The 19,431-nt window shown below is 41.5% G+C and overlaps 1 protein-coding gene across 19 annotated transcripts in view; it reads left to right on the top strand.

The window, feature by feature from the left end:
- The window catches only part of SOX5 (SRY-box transcription factor 5), a 638,539-nt gene that overhangs the window by 461,218 nt on the left and 157,890 nt on the right, over positions 1-19,431 (top strand). For 17 of the 19 annotated variants that reach the window (XM_050323666.1, XM_050323662.1, XM_050323669.1 and 14 more), the window contains one exon: positions 10,977-11,063. The exons of the other annotated variants lie outside the window; for them this stretch is intronic. In XM_050323666.1, the coding sequence (XP_050179623.1) occupies positions 10,977-11,063 (87 nt within the window). The remainder of the gene's footprint in view (positions 1-10,976; positions 11,064-19,431) is intronic. 19 annotated transcript variants of the gene reach the window in all.

Raw genomic sequence — 19,431 nt, 5'->3', positions numbered from 1 at the left:
CTTTTCTTCCACCTGCCCTTGTTCTCTGAAGCAGATTATAATATGGTCAGCAAAATGCTACAAAGGGTAAAGAAGAATTACATCAACCTCAAATGTCTTATTTACCTCCTAAGCTCCTAACTATCATGCAAAAAACCCCAAATATGGGGTGAGGGCACCTCTTCTTTCTGTCTGACTTCCACCTCCCCGTACCTCGTTGTCACTCCTGGCAGTGTAACTAATGGCCATATCTGGATCCAGCCCTCCCCACCTCCGCTCCACTGACATCATAAATTATCCAGATCTAAATGGACAACATTCATTAGCTGTGCACTTTGCAGAAAGAGTCAGCTCAGGAGCTAAGCGCTCGCCCATTTTTATTAAAAGTTAAAAAGCTCCTTGCTGTCACGGAAAGGGGAGTTTGGAGGAGGTACAATGGAGGACAGTGCCACAGAGCTAATAAATAAAAATAATAACTATTACCATTGGTTGAGTGACCCTGGGAGAAGAGCACTACTGAGCCATTTGTTGTTCCTTTTCACTTATCAACAGCAGTGGCTTAAAAGCCTTCGCCATTGTTCAGGGCCTAATAGCACCTGTTGGGAAGATAGGAAGACAGCTGTCAAAAAAAAACCCAACAAAAACCACCCAAAAAAACAAACCAGGGTGGGGGAGGAGGGTGGAAGCTGATGATTAGTTCAGTAACAAGCACTTTGGCGCAGCTGCAGCAGGACATTTCCTGGCTTCCATTCGGAAGTGAGGCTCTGGCACTGCCAGCTCTGCGCTCCGGCGCTCCCCAGGACGGGCACCAGGAGAGCCCAGAGTACCCAGGAGCGCCAGGAGATGGGAATGGAGCAATGTGGGTCTGAAAGCAGTGGTAGTTAACCCAAAATAACCCCAAACCCCAATCAGACTTCAACAGCAGAAGTTGCAGCTTTGTGACAAGAGTGCTTGTTTCAGTTTCTTTTTTTTCCCTTTTTATTTCTTTTAATTGCTCTCTTGCATTGGTAAAGAAGGCTCCTCTTCCCTCTTGGTCAAGGTAAAGGCGATGTGTAAGGAAGGCCAAGGGGTGAGGAGCCCTTGTTCCTGTTGAATTTAGGATTTGATAAGTGGAGTAGTTGAACTTAAGAAGGATTTCCTTGAAATTCTAGCCAAACACTGTAGCTCTCAATTTATGTTTTATGGTTAGTTAGATTATATAGTTTTATATACATATATAAGTTATTATATATAACCTTTATATATATATATAAAAAAATTATTATCTATAACCTTTTGGCTCTCTTGGGCTTGTGTTTTAGGTTTTTTTCAAGAAAGCATTTAATTACTTAAAAAGAGATAGATCAGCACGAAAGATCTTTTCTGTCAAAGTATAAACCATGCAATATCCCTAGAACATCCGTAATGATGTGTCAATACCCACAAAAAGTTAGTGTATAGTCATCTCATTGAATGCTTTTTTTTAATCCCTCTTGCTTAATAAGGATGTGCTGAAGATGTAAAAAATTAGCAGACCAAAAACATCGCCCTCTATTAACATTAACAAGATATTATGGCCCTTTAATTAGAAACTGGCTCTGTTGGTAGCACTAATACATAAATATATTTCAGGGGAATATGTATTTCAATGGAGTATCTCTGTCCAACTGAGACAGAAAAACAAAACTGAAGTGAAATTTAATGGCATTTAATTCCAGATGTCTCTGTTTTTATGTTGTTACTCTTGAAATAGTCTCTGGAAATATTAAAACATCTTTGTGGTTTCAGAACTTCAGTGAAGCTCAGGCTTGGTATAGTGCCTCCTTCTGTCAGCTGACACAGGGGTTTTTGCTGGGTGGGCCACTCCTGAGAAAATCAATTCCTTCTTTCATTTAGAGATGCCAGGAATTAAAGAGGCATTAGAAACCTGAAGAAGACAGATTAAGACAAAAATCTCTTTTTTTATGCATAGCAGAGGGTTTTTCTTATTTCGCTGTTGCCCTTCTTTTCATAAGGATTCTTACTGGTGTAACATCAATGGAAAAGGAAAAGGTTGCTGTTCAGGTGTTGAAAGTGAGTTACTATGCTTCACTTTTTTTTTTTTTTTTTTTTTGGTATATCAGGAAAGTACAGGGAACATGTAAACTTCTTCTTTTTTAAGTTTGGTAAGGTTAAATACCTTGCTACATTCTTATACATTAATTTAATTAGGGGTAAAGAAGATGGTGGTAGCAGGATCATCCTAAATATTGTGTATGCTGCAAAAGACGTTCCAGCAACAGTTGTGCCAGTGAAATGCCGCATTTGGCAGAACGTGTTCGTGGTCGTCTCTTTTCGACCAACTCACTGGCCTGGATCTCCAAAGGCAGTCGGAGCCTAATTCCTTTCCAGAATGAGATTTATGCTCCTGAATGCCTTTGGGAATCCAAAGCACTGAGTCCCAACGAATTTTAGTGACAAAAGGCGTATTGTCCTGTGCATGGCATCCAGTGCCATTCACAGTGCCTTCAGCGTGCCCTTCTCCGGGGGACACAGTTGCTTTGCTGCGGAAACGGGAAAGGCAGAGATTGAATTGATCCTTGAACTGGCCCCTATCCTACTATGTATTTCAAGGACAAGGATTTAGATGGGGAGTGACTGAGCAGTGAGTACAAACTATGCTGTTCCAGAGTTTCTTCAGAATAATTAAGCTTTAGCAGTTTTGGGGGGGTGTCCTGTAAGTAAGTAATGCAGCCCCATCTCCATATAAATCTGAAGCACCCAGCAGTGGCTCCACGATTGATGTGGAAGGCCAGATTAATGGAGGTGTGAGAAGAGCACACCACTGCCCAGCTGCCCTGAGGCACAATGTAAATTCCACCCCTAGAACAGGAGAAGAGGTGGCAATTACCGTACAGCAGTTTGCAACCCTAGAGTTTTGCGTTTTGGAGGGCAATAAGTGGACACGTAGCAGCCTTGATGATGGAGTCCATTGTCACTAAGGTAGGTAAGGCAATGAAATATGCACTCTACAAGTTAGTGTGTTGGAAATAACAGAGACTGAGCTGGAATTCCCTGTTGTTCTGAGGTGAGAGCAGAGATTGCAGGCTTGTTCCCTGGCTCAGTGCTGTGCTCATGAGAGGTGGTTTTGTTGGGTATGCTGGCCTTAGAAGGGCTTTGGGGCCATTTTATTGACGTAGGCATTGTCAGTCCAGAAAAGTGTATATCATACAGACTTTCAGAAATACCTAAATTGTCACGTTCTGGAAGCTGGTTCTGTCCCAAAGCTGTATATCAGTAAAGAGGGTGGACACTGAAAAAATCTCAGCTATTGCCTTTGTAACCCCCAAATGAGCCCAGACCCTCCTGCTGGGAGGCTGAAGGAGTGGCAGGAGGTATTACATGACAGGCTCGATTTCTTTGCCTTGCATATGTCATATCTGCGAGTGTGACACTGCTCCTGCAGTAGGCGACCATTCACTGAAACAAGGCCTGAAAATTTCACAGCTAACGGAGCAACTGCCAGGGCATTCAGGTGATAGAAACTATGAAATATTCAGACAATAGCCTGACTGTTTCCTGAGGGTGTCGTTGAATGAGATGCTGGCTTTGGTCTCAAACCTAGCTCAAGAAGTCCCTGTGCCTTCCCCCTGTCCTGCTTAGCAATGTGTTCCTGCCTTGTGCTGTCATTTGGAGGCTTCTTGCTTACATCCTGAGGGATAATTAGTTCAACAACTGGTAGTTCATTGTATCTGAAGACTAACCTTTTCTTCCTAATAAATGTCCTTGTGGTTTTAGGTAACTTCCTGGTAAGACTATCAGTAGGCATTGGTGAGCAGTTGTAAATATAACTTCCTTGTATATTTGTAGATAGAGTAAAATCATGTTTCTGGTGGCATTCATAGATTACTGGTTTGGATTTTAAAAACTTGAATAATTTAATTATGGTGCTATGGAACCTTTTCTGGCTACGTGCATTACTTTTTTTAGCACAAAAAGCAGAACTCCTGTGCCAGAAATCATGATAAAAATGTCTTATCATTCATATAACATTTACTTCATTAATGCAGCATGATGGGTATTGCAAAAGAGAGCAAACAACTTGAAAACAACTCTTGTGTTATTAAACGTACACAAAGTTAGGCACGTATGTGCAACAAGAATACAGTGGTAACTTGGTGTCGTTGTGCACTACGGTCATCTGTGGATACAGAAGCTGGTTTTGTCCTCTGCAGTAAAATGCTATGGGAGCTAACATGTGGCTAGAATGGGACTAGAGATTCCAAGAGCAGGAAGGCTGGTTATCCCTGCCAGGGAAGGGAGCTTTTTAGTAGGCTTGGAAGCCACCCATGGACATATGTAGCCCAGCTGTTTTCTGCACAGTGGTTGTGATGGAGCGATGTAGTAGGAGTCATACTATACTATGATGTGCTGGCCAGAGCACCACAGCTTCCCAATATCAAAACGTGAATGTTTCACTCAGCTGTGTGAGTTTGTGCCCAAAGACTAAAAAACATTTTATGTGTAAAAAAAAAACCAAACCACCAAACCCCCAACAGCACACTAGTTTCTGTCCAGTCAGAGAAGCCCCAGGTAGTATTGTACTCAGCACCATATTTTTGCTTATCACGCCTGAGCAACCATGTCCTACATTTGAACAATATTTACATTTATAGAGGTGTTTCCTAGTGTCTGCTCCAAAAGTTTAAAATGCTTTTAGACTGGTGAAAAATTGCAGTACTTCCTGGAAGGCAAGAGAAAAATGTATGTTGTGTGGTCTTTGATTTCCAAATTTAAATACATTCTGTGTTGTGCCTGCTCATGATTCATAGTGTCTTGCCTAGCTGCAAGTAGTTCCCTAAAAGCATGATTCTGTTGATGGAGAACCATATGTGTATGCAGATGCTGTATGTCTATGTAACCTGCTGATACCAACCATTTCTTCATAATAGTTGCTTTATTTTCTTTGCTGTGAAAATTGTTTCTGATTTTGTATGGGTAAGACCTTCATAGTAAAAAATGGGTGCATAAAAGGAGAAATTTCTCATATCTCTCTATATACTTGTCTGCTCTTTTAAAGAAAGAGTGGAAATCTGCACTTAATCTTGTTTCCTGATTTAAACCAGAAAGGGTTGGTTGTGGTACATGAACACAGGACAGAGTGCCAGTGGGGTGGCAAGTTGATAGGTGAGGGTTGTAGAAACACTAAGTGGAACTCTGGTTGACAGGTGTAATGTATTTATGGCCGTAGCAAAAAAAAAGGGTGAATAATGGATGCCAGCTCAGTATTTGCCAGCTCTTTCATAATGTAAAGAAAGGTGCCTGCCAGAAGTGCAAGGTATATCAGCCAATGCTAAAGTTTATTCATGACCATTTGTGCCGACCAAATACGCCTTCCTCTAGGAATGACACGTGTTGGCAGGAAATGTCTGGTGGTCTGGCTGGGTATTGAGCAACTCTTGGCGTCTCTCCACTCAGCTATGTTTCATGTCATCATCCTCACCGAGGCCAAACATCTTTCTTTTACTTTGTTTTAAGGAGTGTCTCTCTTTCAGCCCAGGACAAGATCTGTTCCTGTAGTTGCAAAGGAGAGAACACTTTGGGCATCCTCTTGGGAGGGCACCATGCTTGGACAACCAGACACCATGCAAGTGAGAGGCTCCGGGGCTCACACTGCTCCTCTCACTTGCGGTCAGCTTACATCAACCCTTTTATCCTAGTTGTGTCTTCTTTATAACATCAGAGCTTTCTCTCCCATTTCCTCTTCAAATATGGCTCTTCTGGGCGTGTCTCGTGTGGAGAGCTCCCATCCGTCACTTCTTACAGCTTGGTGGAATTGCATGCCTTTCTTTGGAAGCAGGCAGCTGCATGAAAATGAAGTTTGCTTTTAGTAAATAATCAGGAGGAGCAGAAAGAGGTAATGGAGATTTGGCACTGAAGACCATTATAAGCTTTTATAAGTGGATTTCTAGGACTGTGACCTTGGAGCATGGATTGAAAAGAGCTACTGGAGAGGCTGGGCCTGAAGGGAATGCTGTACTGTAGGACTGTGGTTTTGGAAGTCTGCCGAGGCAGGTTCAGGTACACACAAGTGCATCTGCACTGCCCCTGAATTGAGAGTAGCATTCAGTCACTCCCAAAGGGGAGTTACAATGCCTGAAAAAAATTAACACAACTTCTGGAAGTAGACTAAATTCAATAGAAGTCTAGCAGACGGTGATAAAAATGGTGCCTCCCTCTTACTACGGCTTTGCAGCCTTGTCCGCTTCCTGGAAACAAACCGCTGCTTTCCCAGTGTGAAAACTTTGGGTCTTTTAGCAAATAAGTCAATGAAGCTGTACTTAAACACCAAATATAGAAATAGAAGGGCAGTGGCAAGGTTGTTAGCATGCAAGAAGTTAGACTAAGAAGCGATTTAATGTTAATTTACTTAGGTGCTTTGCTTTCCAGTAGTGTTAGAGCCATTCAGTGCATGTGTGCCCAGCGTGCACAGATCAGTGCACACGTGCACCCATGGGCAGCTCCGAGCAGTGAACGTGGGACTCTTACACCACCGAGAAAGTGGTTTAATTCCATGTGCCGAAGGCCTGCATGAGAATTACTGGCTGCTGGCATCCGTCTCCTCGTCTCATTGTTGTAGATGAGGGAGTCAGTCTCGGTGGTGCTTGGCACGGAGGGAGAGGGGGCATGGAGGAGCCAGTGTGCTGCTGGCACAGGCGGAGGGCCATTCACCAGTGGGTATTGCCATACGCAGTGATGCGGAGAAGCATATGCAAGCAACAGAGGCAAGGGTGAAAGAAAAAAAACCAAAAATGTGCCATAAATATCTCTAGAAAGAGCTAATGACTGGTAAATGTGTTGAATAGAGACAGCAAAAATCATTTTTGTGGGTTAATTTGTATCTCTGTTGATTCAGTCAGGGTCCTCTTCGCCAACGTTTACTTAATGAATCCTGTTCTTCTTTCCGTCTCAGTCCTTATCTTTGGTGCCCTATCCACAATCCTTCTCTACAATAACATTTAACACTTTTCATGGTTGTGCCTGGAACAAAAATGTTTCCCAAACAGTATTACTGTTCACAAAAAAACAATGAACAACACTTGTAGACCTATTCGTATTGTGTTGTGGATAGTCTTGAAAATGTTTTATTGTGTGCTATAGGACCAACACTGCAGATAGGTAAGAGGGGAATTCTTAGCTCAAGTAGGGCTCAGAAGAAGGAAAGGGGCTAATTCTGAATTCTTGTTGAAGGTGGAATTAGGAGCCACTTTGAGTAATCATGCTACTCAGAACACCATGTGAAGCTTTTGGGAAATACAGATTATTGAAATACATAGCTGTCTTGATGCATATCCAAAATCTGTCAGAATATAGCTCAGTTTCTGGATGTAGAAACATTGTTTTGGAGAATCCAAGAGGAGAGTAGCTGTTGGAGTAGGGATCAGGAGTAGCAGTTCCTGTGTGCTGGTCCCTTTTCCCAGTTTCAAGCTGCACATTATATGTGCAAGCATTAAAAGTTTTACTGACTTTCTAATGAATCCAGAGAACGCGTGCTTTGCAAACAAGATACAGCGTTTATTTCTTTTCATAATTTGAGAGCATCATCTTCCCAACGAAGTCTAAAAAAAGCTGAACAAAGGATGACTTTGTTTCTGTATAATTCATGAAACCTCTACAGTCGTAACCTTTTAAACAGTTATTTTTATTTAAGATGTGTAAATTTCAAATCTTTTTTTAATGGGGTACATAAATGACATAATAAATGTTTCTTTCCAAGATATGGTGCATAATGTATTTCACAAGCAGTTACTGAAATGTGATAGGTTGAGTATATGAATAGCATATTTTATGTAAGTACAATATGTTAACATGGTATATAATAGAATTAAACAAGCTGTAATTTAATCTAGCTCTTTAGCTCCATGAAGCTATAGGGTTGAGGAAGCTATTGTCTTTCAGAATTAAAGTTCTTTTTAAGTATTAGCAGAAGGACGATTATTTGCTGATTCTGTATCAAAATTCCGTTGAAGTGCCTTATGTAAAAATTGCAGTTCAAGTCAAGAGAGGTTTGAAACTAAGTTAGGACATCAATTTAATATGATTGCTTGGGGGTTTTTAAAGGGAAAAAAATCTATATAATATTATTTTGAATAGTTAGCATACAGTATTTCAACGGGGGAAACGCTGATTAGATCACCACAATCTATTTTATGCCATCAGGATTGCTGAGGGGGCTTATAATTGTGTTAAATTTTCATATTACTCATATTCACACATTAATGAACAGATGCATTGTTACTATTGGGATTTTGCCATTTGGCCTTTCACATCTCTAATCATGATTTCCTACTGAGATCTTTACCATTCCCGCAGAAATCCAGTCATTGATACATGGCCGTCCACCGCATTCATTATTCCCCCGCTCGGTTTGTCCGCGGCTCTCCCGGAATCACCGGCGGAGTCGGGTTGCGGGGAATACTCGTTTGTAACACGAGCCCTCCGGCGGGGGGACTCCGGCACTCGGGGTTTCACCGACAAAGCACCAACTCGCTCCCCCCCCCACCCCGGCAAAGTCACGGCGGGCCCGTCCCGGCGCCGCTCCCGGCGCGGCTGCAGCGGTGTCGGGGCCGCAGGGCAGGGCGGGGCGGGGGGCGGCGGGCAGGGAAGCCGGGAGGCAAGGCAGGGAAAGCGGGAGGTAGGGAGGGAGGCAGCGGGGCCTCGGCAGCCCCGGCGAGCGGCTACTGTAGCTTTAAGGCGGCAAGTTAGACAGAAGACTTGTGTTTCTTTTACGAGCGCACCACGGCGAATATTTTGTCTAGCTGCAGGGGAAAAGCTTTGTCGTGGACTTTGCTGACAATGGACTTAAAAGTAAGGCGGGCTGCTTTTAGTGCCTGGAGGCTCTGGAGCCCATTGTCAGCTCACAATGGATCCCTATTGCCGCATTCCTGCTTTGCAAAGGTTTGTTGGCTTTTAATGACTGACAGCCCTCCGCCGCAAATACCGCATTTGCTCCGGCCTGTTTACACGCTGCTCCAGAGTTTTTAGAAAAGCACAGGGGAATAAAAAAATAGAATATTAAAGAGGGGAAAAAAAAAGTGGCGGCGGCGTTTATCTGACCTATTCACGTTTGGGAAAATGGTTTCCTTCGTGGGTGCTTCGAGGGGACGGACAAACTTCAGCAGTAGCTGCGCAAGTGCCCGGAGGCACCAGCCCCGGCACGGACCCTGCTCCGCACGGCAGCGTCTCCCGCCCGCCTCCTTAGGATTTCATGGCGCTTTTAGGGATTCTGACAGAAAAATCGCACTCGGGCGAGCCCGGGGCTCAGCGCAGGGAGCGGCCGTGCCCGCGGGCGCACGGGAGGAGATCAGGGTGCCGCAGCGTGAATAAAAATGTCACGGAACAAAATACCCTCCTGCGCTGTTCGGTGGGATCCGTAGCTTGCCGCTACGCTCCCGGCGGGATGCAGGCGTGGGGCTGTGCCCGGCGCGCGTGTCGTGACCGTCCGTCCGTCTGTGTGTGTGTCTGTCTGTCTGTCGGCGCATACCCGTGTGCGAGGCGGCGGCGGGGGCGATGCGAGGTGCAGCAGGGGGCATCCCTGTGCCCGTGTCGCCGTGGTTTCCCCAGGCACTGACACTGCACTGCGGGTGGCTGGTTCGAGGGGAGCCCGCGCTCGCTCAGCCCCTCGGGAGCGGCGGGGGCTCTGCGGGGCTCGGCGGGGGGAGCGGGGCCGCCCCGAGGAACCGCAGCGCCTCCGAGCTTCAAGTTGGGGCTTCAGGAAAGGAGGCGGAATTAGCCCAAACGAGATAATGAAGGTTGCTCGTAATGGTTTTTACTGTGGGGAAAATTAACCAGTTGCTAATAATTGTATGGTCTCTAGGCCAGACGGTCCCTTTGATAAGTTAACATGTACTCCCTTTATGCTCCTGGTAGGGGGTAAACAAATGCCTGAACAAATACAAATACACATAAACACAAATGTGGAGAATAGCAGTATATGTCTTAGATCCAGATAATAAGTGTGGGTATTGTTATTTAGATGGCACATACTGGGACACTTATCTTTTAGTACACTCCATTTTCTAACTGAATGCAGTGCTAATCGTGGGATTGAAAGCTATTGTAATTGTGTACCCATCTAAATGCTGACAAGAATATACAATTACATTGTTTGGAATTGAGTTTAATGTTCTCTGAATTTTATTAGCATTTATATTTACTTATGCATTAAAATTCTACACAAAAAGAGGTCAGAACACAAGAGTTATAGACATAAATATCAGACCCATCCACACCCTCGCTGCATTTTTCCTGAAAATACTGAACAAACATATTTTATTTTATTTTATTTTTAAAAGAAGTGATAGAATCTGAAATGAGCAAATAATGGGTTTCCATTCTAAGCAATGCCTTTTCTCCCTCTGGATTTTGCAGTCTTTTAAGGCTTTTTTCATACCCAACTTTTTATTATTATTTATAATGTGCGTGTTACCGGAAAAATCTTTCCACAGTATGCTTACCACCACACGATGTTTAAACACACATTATAAAGTGGATGTAATTGTAAAGGCTCAGAGGGATATAATTACATGTAGCAGATTTAGGACCTAATTCTTTGCTTCTCTCTCTCTTTCTCTCTCTCTGTCTCTTTACTCCACATTTTATCAACATAATTATTTTTTGACTGCAGACTAACACCCAGAAACTGACAGGCATCCATTATAGGCAGCAACTTGTTCACCAAATTGAAAAACAATGAACTGCAGGTTTATATGTGCCCCATTGTCATACAGAATTACCGGAGCTTTGTTCCACTAGAGGAAAAAGCTAATGGTTTTGAAACAGCAGGTGACAAAACACATTCTTTTTTTTTTTTTTTTTCTTTTTTTCCCTCCCCTCTTATCAGTTTGTTGATGAAGTCATTATGAACTGGGGCCCAGAATAGGGTTGGCCTTATTTTTAGCAGATAGACTTTTAATGAGTTCTATTGTGGAGACAGTCATGTTGATTTGCTTACATTTTTTTTCCCCCCCTTCACTCAGAAACTCCCAGTATTGAAAAGCTACTATCAAAGGACTGGAAAGACAAGCTTCTTGCCATGGGATCAGGGAACTTTGGAGAAATAAAAGGTAATGCTGTTTCTGTGCTAAAGGAAATTAAGAATGAATATGCAGATACCGCTGGCTTTATGCAACTTTGTTTGTCTGCTCCTCTTCCCCTCCCCTTCAAACATGGTAATTTGGGGTTTAAATGAAATGTATGTACTCCCATCTGTGATAATATAAATCAGTGAAATGGTATAATGCCCTAAGTGAACCAAATTACGTAAAGCTTTTGTTGCATATATTGATCTGTGTTATAAACAAACACATCCTATTGCTGGATGGGGAAAAAAAGTCAATTCATATATCAAACGTGTGATACCAGGGTATAGCAGAGCTCAGCTTCTGAAATCTGAGGGTGACCAGAATTCCTTGTTAATTTTTAGACAGATTTCGATGATGTAGATTTTCTCTTTGTTTTTTTGCACGTAGGAAAAAATAAAAAGAGCAAAGTTTGTGTAATGATACCTCTAGGTACTGAAATTAGCCAGTGCAGATTTTAAAAGACAGCGTACAACATCTGTGCACTAAAGCATGTTCTTTTAAAGCTGTACTCCAGAAGGAAAATGACAAAATTTGACCACTCTCCAGCAGCAGTAGCTTCTGCTTTGCCAAGATACTTCCCCATTTTATGTATGTGAGGTCATTTTAGGGAACCTGTAGTTGTTTGTTTTCATGTAATTTAATATTTTCATAATTCCTCAACAGTGCTTATGATGAGAAACTGACTCAAAATACACATGTGTCAAAAATTTTAAGTTTTTAGAGCAGCCATTATCACTCTGTAAAGAAATAGTGACTCTGATTCTTCTCCCATTTATATCAGTGTACATCTGGAGTAGCAAAATCCAAGCCAATGTTGTTTTGGAAATGTGAAAGTAGAATGAGATTAAAATTAAACCCTTCTTTTGTGTTTATAAACTGGATTTCATTTCTCTCCATTATTTTTGGTATGTTTGCATACTAATGTAGTCCCTGATACAGAGATCTGCGCTCAGGCAGGCTCCCAAGCCTCATGCCTGACAGGTTTAGGGACCTTTTCTGCAAGGGGTGGGCAATACTCAGTTCAAACATACAGCATGACATGCTCCCAGAGGTTAATGTATTGGTGCATGTGCAAAGATAGTGTTATTTTAATTATATGTGCCTTCCAGCTTGTCACCGATAAGCCACCGGCTCAGTTTGCGCTTGTCCACTGACTTACACAAGTAGGAAAATATGCCACTTACTTCCCCTGGCTTCTCCCTGAGGGGCTGTAATTCAAAAATATATATTCATTACATATGTAGAATAACTTTATAACAGAATATAGTGCTCCAGCCCCCAGCAGGCTGAGATATTACTGTAACAGAGGGCCAAACCCTAGATCCCTATTCCTGCTCCATTTGCCTAAAGCAACAGGTCATAAAGAGGGAGGGTAGGGTGGCCGCTGGGCTTACCTGCGAGTTCTGCTTTTTAAAAGCACATTGTTTTAAAATAACATCTTTTTTGCCATGAACTGATGAATCTTTAAGGTGTTTCAGGCCCAAAGTACCAAGATGTCTTTCAAGAACCCACTTTTGGTTGTGTATTTCAGAGGTTCCTACAAGTTGTCTGGAGCCAGTCTTTAACTCTTGGTACGCTGGAGCCTTTAGAAGGACTCCCAGTGATTCTCCAATGCCTTTGGACTTGGTAAAGCTGCTCTTAAAAAGTTTTGTGCACTGAGAAGGCGGTCTGTTCCCAGTGCCTATGATCTCGTTCTGTTGGAGGGCAATCTTTTTTCTCCTTTCCTCTCTTTCCCTTTCACAAGCTAAACTTGAAAGCGGCAGCAGCCAGCTATATGCTACCACGAGAGAAATTCAACAGTCCTTTCAGTCTTGCCCGAGGGGGAGGATGGGGAGCAACAGCACAGCCTCAAAGAAGAGTTTTCTTTGCTTTAATTTTTGTTTTTTAGCTTCATATTTTGAGCACAAGTCGAGTTATTGTTCTGTTGCTCCGTTCAAAAGCCTCACATCTGAGGCTTTTTAGTGCAACTGTGGTTCTATGGTTGGGAGCATGGTTATTAGGTGTTTGGATCAGGTTTGGCAGTAAGCTGTGAAAACAGGCACTGGTTTATTTTTCCTACTGACTGCCGTGACAGTTGCAATTATTGTCCATTGTTCCTAGGTGGCTAGAAAGGAGGGAGGATACAATAGAGCATTGCCCTCTGGGGGTAAATGAATTTGACTTACAGGTTCTTGGGGGGTCAGGCAGGCTGATTATTTAGTGCCCAGGAATGCGGTTTTCATGGCACCGCCAGCCATGAGCGGCCAACAAACAATGGCTCAGCTGTATTGCAGCTGTATTTAGTGAGGCAGCATGAAAGGTGTGCAAGTTGAGCTGCTTTATACTCACGTACGCGTGTACAAACACACATATATTATGCTAGAAAATGTTCTTTGCCCTTCTATAGGAACGTAGAGTTATTAAGTTTTCCAGTTGTGATTTTTTAATTAACTTCTCTCTGTATTTGGCCTGCCAGCTGCGTTTTTTCCCTTCTCATGTCTCTATTAGCGATATTTGGAAACCCCACAAAAGTAGTGTCTTATTATTAATACACCCTGGAATGTGGACAGCACTAGAAGCTGTACTGCCCAACTGTCTTACGCACTGAATAGTTTTTTCCGTTTAACTGTTCAAAATTTCATTGTGTTTTTCATTAGATCTGGAGGAGTTTTAGTACGTCATGTGCTAAAGTCTCAGCGCTAGGCTACATATTGTTAATGCCCAAGTCTGTGTTATTACCATTGAGTTTTATTCTCTGGGAGAGATTAAAAGAAAGGGAGATGAAGAGCAAGACTTTATTTTCTATTAGTGTGATTTCTTTTAAGTTAGAAGGCACTAATATTTTATTAAAGATAGGGGAGTTGGTGAATGGCTGGAAGTCACCAGACTCCCACGTTTGTATTCAGTTGTTCCTCTTAGTTGCTTTGTTACCTTCAGCAGCTACTTTAAGCCCCCCCCCTCCTTTATCTGCATGCCTGTGCAATGGGAGAACCATCACTGAGCATCTGCAGAGATCCAGCTGCAAACTTCAAGATTGTAGTTAGAAGGATCTATATATGTCCAGTTGCTAATGGAAATGTGTTATTTTAATCCAGGGCTTGACTGAAAGGTACTGCAAGGGAATAGTGTTAAAATGGGGCAAAATCTAGAACCTTTCGTATCCATAGAAATTTTAGCTCAAATGCCTCTGTTTGTTCAGAGAGATAGTCTGGGGCTAAATAAATAATACAAGTTTGGCATTAAAAATTTCTTAAGAAATTCTACCTTGAAATCCCTGGGATTTTTACTCTACTCAAAACAAGTCGCTCTATAGTAAAACCTACAAAACATGCCGTTAAATCAAAGTATTTTAAAGTAAAGCTGTAAACTGTATATTGAATTGGTTAAAGCCTGTTCAAACTTACTTATATCCATCATATTCAAAAACAGGGCTCAAAAGGCCTCTGGATTATTCATGGATAATGCAGTTTATTGGATTCAGTGGAGCAGAGAGATCTTCAGGTCTCAAACCGATCATCTACAGGAAGGAAAATTATATCCCCTCTCTGCTGTCAGCGTAGCTGCCTGATAGCTGTGCCTTGCAGGGTGAAAGTGGCTGCTGTCCTCCAAAGCAGTGTTAACCAGCTGCAGCAGATGCAGCACGTGGGGTAGGCTGTCAGTAGGGAAAGGTAGAAAAAAAAACATTTCCACGCTCTTGTCAGTGACCATTCCAATATAAAGGAAATTAACAGGAAGCTTCTCCTTCACTGGTGTTGGGTCTCCTCTGAGCAGATCTCAAGAAACAGTGCTGGCCCCTCAGGTGCATCACGAAGTTCACAGCCTTGCTAACGCTGGTGTGAGTGAGGCAGCTTTAGCCACGATGAGAACTCTTAATTTTTAGAACTTCCACAGTGTGCACAAAGCCTTCCTGTTAATCTTGTCCATCTCTGCTTTACTGAGAGTTGTCAAGAAATAAGAATGCATATTTTATATGTTCTCCACTTAGCTAATTTTGAATAGTTATGTAGAACAAAAGGCTAAATAGACTTTTGTTTCCAATCTTTCTGAGTTGGTTTTCTGTTGAAGGGAAGGCATTGTTAACAGTGATTGCACCTGAATCTCTCAAGAAAGACTGGGCAAGCCTGAACCTGATTTTTTTGTTGTTGTTGTTTGAAAACCCATTTCTATTGTGCAGGTTAGTTCCTAAACAACTCAGGTGAAGTGTTTTCTACACTTCCTGTGAAAGGGATGGTCATTAGGTTAAACTCAACTCTTCACTGTATCCACTTAAATCTAGGTGACTCCAAAGGCTGTGCTGGAGTAACCACAGATTTATGGGAGTAACTGAAAGCAAGATTATCCTGCCAATCCTAATCTTTAATTCACGATAACACAGTGTTTTGTTAATTTGTTTTGTGCGAGAAACTGTGTTCCAAGTTACGTGAAGTGTCAGTGGAGATATTATATCGGGCTGTGTTTGATGTGTGATAGAGCTGTGTTTGCTGAAGACTCTGATTTTGCTTATGTGTTCAGAAGATGGGGCATGAGAGAGTACACAGTGAACGGTCTTAGGACTGCCAATAATGGATAAAGAGAAATAATCCATTCAGCGATACTATAGCTCATCAGAGCCCATGAATTAAAGACATATGTTATGTAGATTCAATGTATGGATTAAAACGGATAATCTGGTAGGTGACACACAGAATCTTGAGATAAGTGGGCTATGCAGATTCGGTATATGGATTGTGACGGATAATTCCATTTAAGTAATGCTGGACAAGTTGAAGACAAGTAAGCTTCGGGTAGTGCTCAGGTTATGTGCAGTAATCCAGTGAGTGACACTTTGGATCACATAATCTGTAAACTGGAGACAAGGAAGCTGGGGATTCTGCGTTTAGATGTGGACAGGAGGAAGGAGGGGGAAGGGTAAAAAGATTATTCCTGGGGAATACACTGGGTTTAAACCTTTGACTAATGCAGCACAGATCCCCAGGAGATGTGTGAAAGCTGCACACTTTTCGTAGAGCTGTGTGAGTTTTGCATTTGCAAATTGATGGTTCAAAAATGTTTCTCAACTTGTGCCAGATGTGGACATTTTACATGATTCTTTTGTGGATAGTATTGTATGTGGAATGGGGAGAGAAGGACAGTGAGAGAGTCATAAATGAGGGAGGTAAGATATGTCGGGTTGTCGACTTTTAACTGTGATAAATTCAGTATTTATTGCAGCCTACTTAGTATCTTCTCTAGTATCTTCTTCTGGTTTGGTTTTTTTTTTGGTTTTTTTGTGTTTTTTTTTGAGGGGTTTAATAGTAGCAGATTGCTAACAGTGAGCTTTAGTCCTTTGTTAATATTTCAGAAGTGCTGGGGTGTGGGGGAAATCTGCCCAGTGGCACACAGGGAATCCTAAGTTTTGAGAGGAAAGTTGGCAGCTGCCGAAATAGTGGAGGTTGGTCACAGTGCAATATGATACTCTCAGGCTGCAGAGAAGTAGCCAGTGCCAACTGAGCCACACCAACACAGAACTCCTTTCAGGCCAAATGAAAGCCTGAGATGGAGATTGTGACTGGATGGAGCTGCTCCTATTTGACCCTAGAATGGGGGGTAGTATCTGTGGAAGGAGGGTTGGAGGAATCTTTTTTAAAGCATCTAAAATGCAAAAAAAAAAAAAAAAAAAAAGTGAATTTGTGGCAAAGAAGCAAGTTCAGGCTGCTCTAGATTTATATGTTTGTACATAAAGGTATTTAATTTGACCAGAAGAAGTCAGGTTCTAATTAAGTCCTATACAATTTTTATTTTTTAAGAAGTGATTATTGATAGAGAAAGTAGAATGAAACTGAACTAATTAAGGTCACAAAAGCCAATGACTTTGTTTTATTTGAACGTATGGGAGCCAAACCAATATATTTAAAAATCATTTGGAGGGTTGTTCGTTCAGTGCTTCTTTGTACTAAAATTACCTGAAAGATGTGCTGATAGAGCTGAATGTTGCTGAGCTACAACTGCCAGTTTGTCAAAACAAAGCAAATACACACACACTTTTTACTCTTTTTCCTGCTCCTGCATAAAATTCCAGCAGCAAATGCTATTTCTCTAGCCTAGTTCTAGCTTGTTGTCTAGACAGTAAAACAATGAATAACTTTTGAGAAATAGCTTCAATACAGATGTTGTCTATTCCTTTTGTAACCTTGACAATAAGTTACTAACCTGGTTGAATACCAAGCTTTGTTTGCAGTCTACTGTACCAAAACTTTTTTCTGACAGCAAATAAAGAATACTCAGTGACAGCTTCTTTCCAGCATTGCGAAACAGCAGTGCACTGGTTTGTTATAGAGCAGACAGCTAAGCTTCTTGTCCCCACAGAGTATGAGTTCTTGAGGCTGGTAATGGCAAAAGATGGTAATTGTTCATAATTTGTTTTTATTCATTCTGCAGTCTTCCACTCAAACATAAAAGATTAAGACTGTCCGTCTGCTGAAATAAATAACTTCCTCCTATCTTGCTGTTCTAAAAAGGATTTTTTTCTTGTCAAACAGAGAAGATTCATTACATGAATCTGTAGGTACAGACAAATCAGTTTGAATTGTTCACTTTTTCTCTCCCTGTTTCTTTTTCTGGTGACTGTGTCTTGCCAAGTAAGGAGCAGTCAAAAAGTTTTCTTTTATTATGCTGACTTCCCATATCAATCAGATGAAGTAATTTAATTTAGCAAGGTGGGTAGTTGTAAGTGATGGCAGTCATTGTGTAGCAAAAGTTGGCTTAAATACTTAATGAAAAACGCCAGATTTCAGATGTTTATGTCCCGACAGCTCCGGGATTTACTGGCCTGAAAAGCTGTGTGCCAGTCCGTAATAAAACACTCTCTGAAGTATTGATTAGGGAAGCATCAAGGGAGTTTGCACACGTGCACAGGCACAGACCCACATCCACCCACCAGTACATACCAGCAAGTACATAATTTAAAGTACATACTCATTGCTTGGTCATAAACATCTGACATTTCTGTTCAAAGGCAAAGGAAAGAAGAGTTTAAATTCTGAACTTACCTCAGCCACTTTAGATCTGTTTATCAGACTTAATGTTTCCTGAAGGCACCTTAACATCAGCTCCCCATTGCCTCACATATACGACTCCAAGTGACGTGAGCCATCCGTGTAGCGAGGGCAGGATACTCCTCTTTGAATTTATGTTATAAATAGATTTTTTTTTTTTCAGGGAGAGCATGATAAAGATTAGTTTGCTTTAAAGTAGAAGACGACTAGGTGACCTGTTTATTTTACTTTCCTGGTTTCCTTACTGAGCAGAGTAATGCTGGGTTTGGATTTCTAATGTGGCAAGGTTAAAAGTGGGGTGGGGAGTGGGGAAAAAGTTGACAATGAGAAGGATACTCTGAAGAAAAGATACTGGAAGAAAACCCTTGACAAAAGATACTTACTTTATGGACTGATAATTTTACTTATTCCTTGGATTTAATACAGTTAGTGCTAGTAGGAATTTAATTCTTCTGAGGACAGCTTAGTTAATAGGTTGTTCAGTCTGAAAAACCTCCTTAATTTTAGTATCAAAACTGTAGCATTCCCTAGCTTAAAAAACATACTGAAAAAAACCACACCACTGCAGGAAATACTTGGAAGTGACTCAGTTTTTAGCTCATACATGGGTTATTGCTAAGTCCTTGTCACACTGTTGTTACATCAGAGTAAAGTTAAAGAAACTGCTGTGGCATGGTTCTGTTGTTTGGTAAGTTGGATGACATCAGTAATTAGTTCATTCATAAGGGTCCCTTTGGCTGGAACCCTACCTGGTATCCAACTGGGTCAAGCACAGACTTAATTATCTATTTAACGTGTATCCCTGTTAAAGTCAGTGGGGAAATTCTTGGCCTTACTGAAATAGTTCTGCTGGTGACTTCAGCGAGGCCAGCAATAAAACCTCTTACACCACATAAAGTTAAGAATGACTTCAGGCAAGTTACTAAAAACTTCATGCCTCAGTTTGCTCTTGAAAAAAGTAATGCATACCATTACCTGTCTACCTGCATGCAGTTTTTAAGAAGATCAATTAGAAAATGCTTTGAAATTAAAAAATGCTCTTTATTGCATGCTCTAATTATTATTAGACATCTAAACATTATTCAAATATACAGTACTTCAAAATATTCTTATTTCCATTTAATTTTTTTATTTTTAACCTACAGAGCTTTGTAGATACAGGAGGATTTTTTTTTTCTTTTGTAACCATAGTTAATGATATGAACATAATACAATATTATTGTGTCTCCCAGGCTTTGTACTCGCGCATTGTTTTCTTTGATTTTTCTTTGAAAGACAGATGCTGACAGTTCAAAAGCGATTTACGTAATTACTGTGATAGTAAACTGACTCGGTGG

The sequence above is a fragment of the Myiozetetes cayanensis genome, unplaced genomic scaffold (genome assembly GCF_022539395.1).
Source record: "Myiozetetes cayanensis isolate MyiCay16 unplaced genomic scaffold, myiCay2020 scf3, whole genome shotgun sequence".
Lineage (NCBI taxonomy): Eukaryota > Metazoa > Chordata > Aves > Passeriformes > Tyrannidae > Myiozetetes > Myiozetetes cayanensis.
Note: the sequence above shows the minus strand (reverse complement) of the source record. Positions and strands in the feature narration are given on the sequence as shown.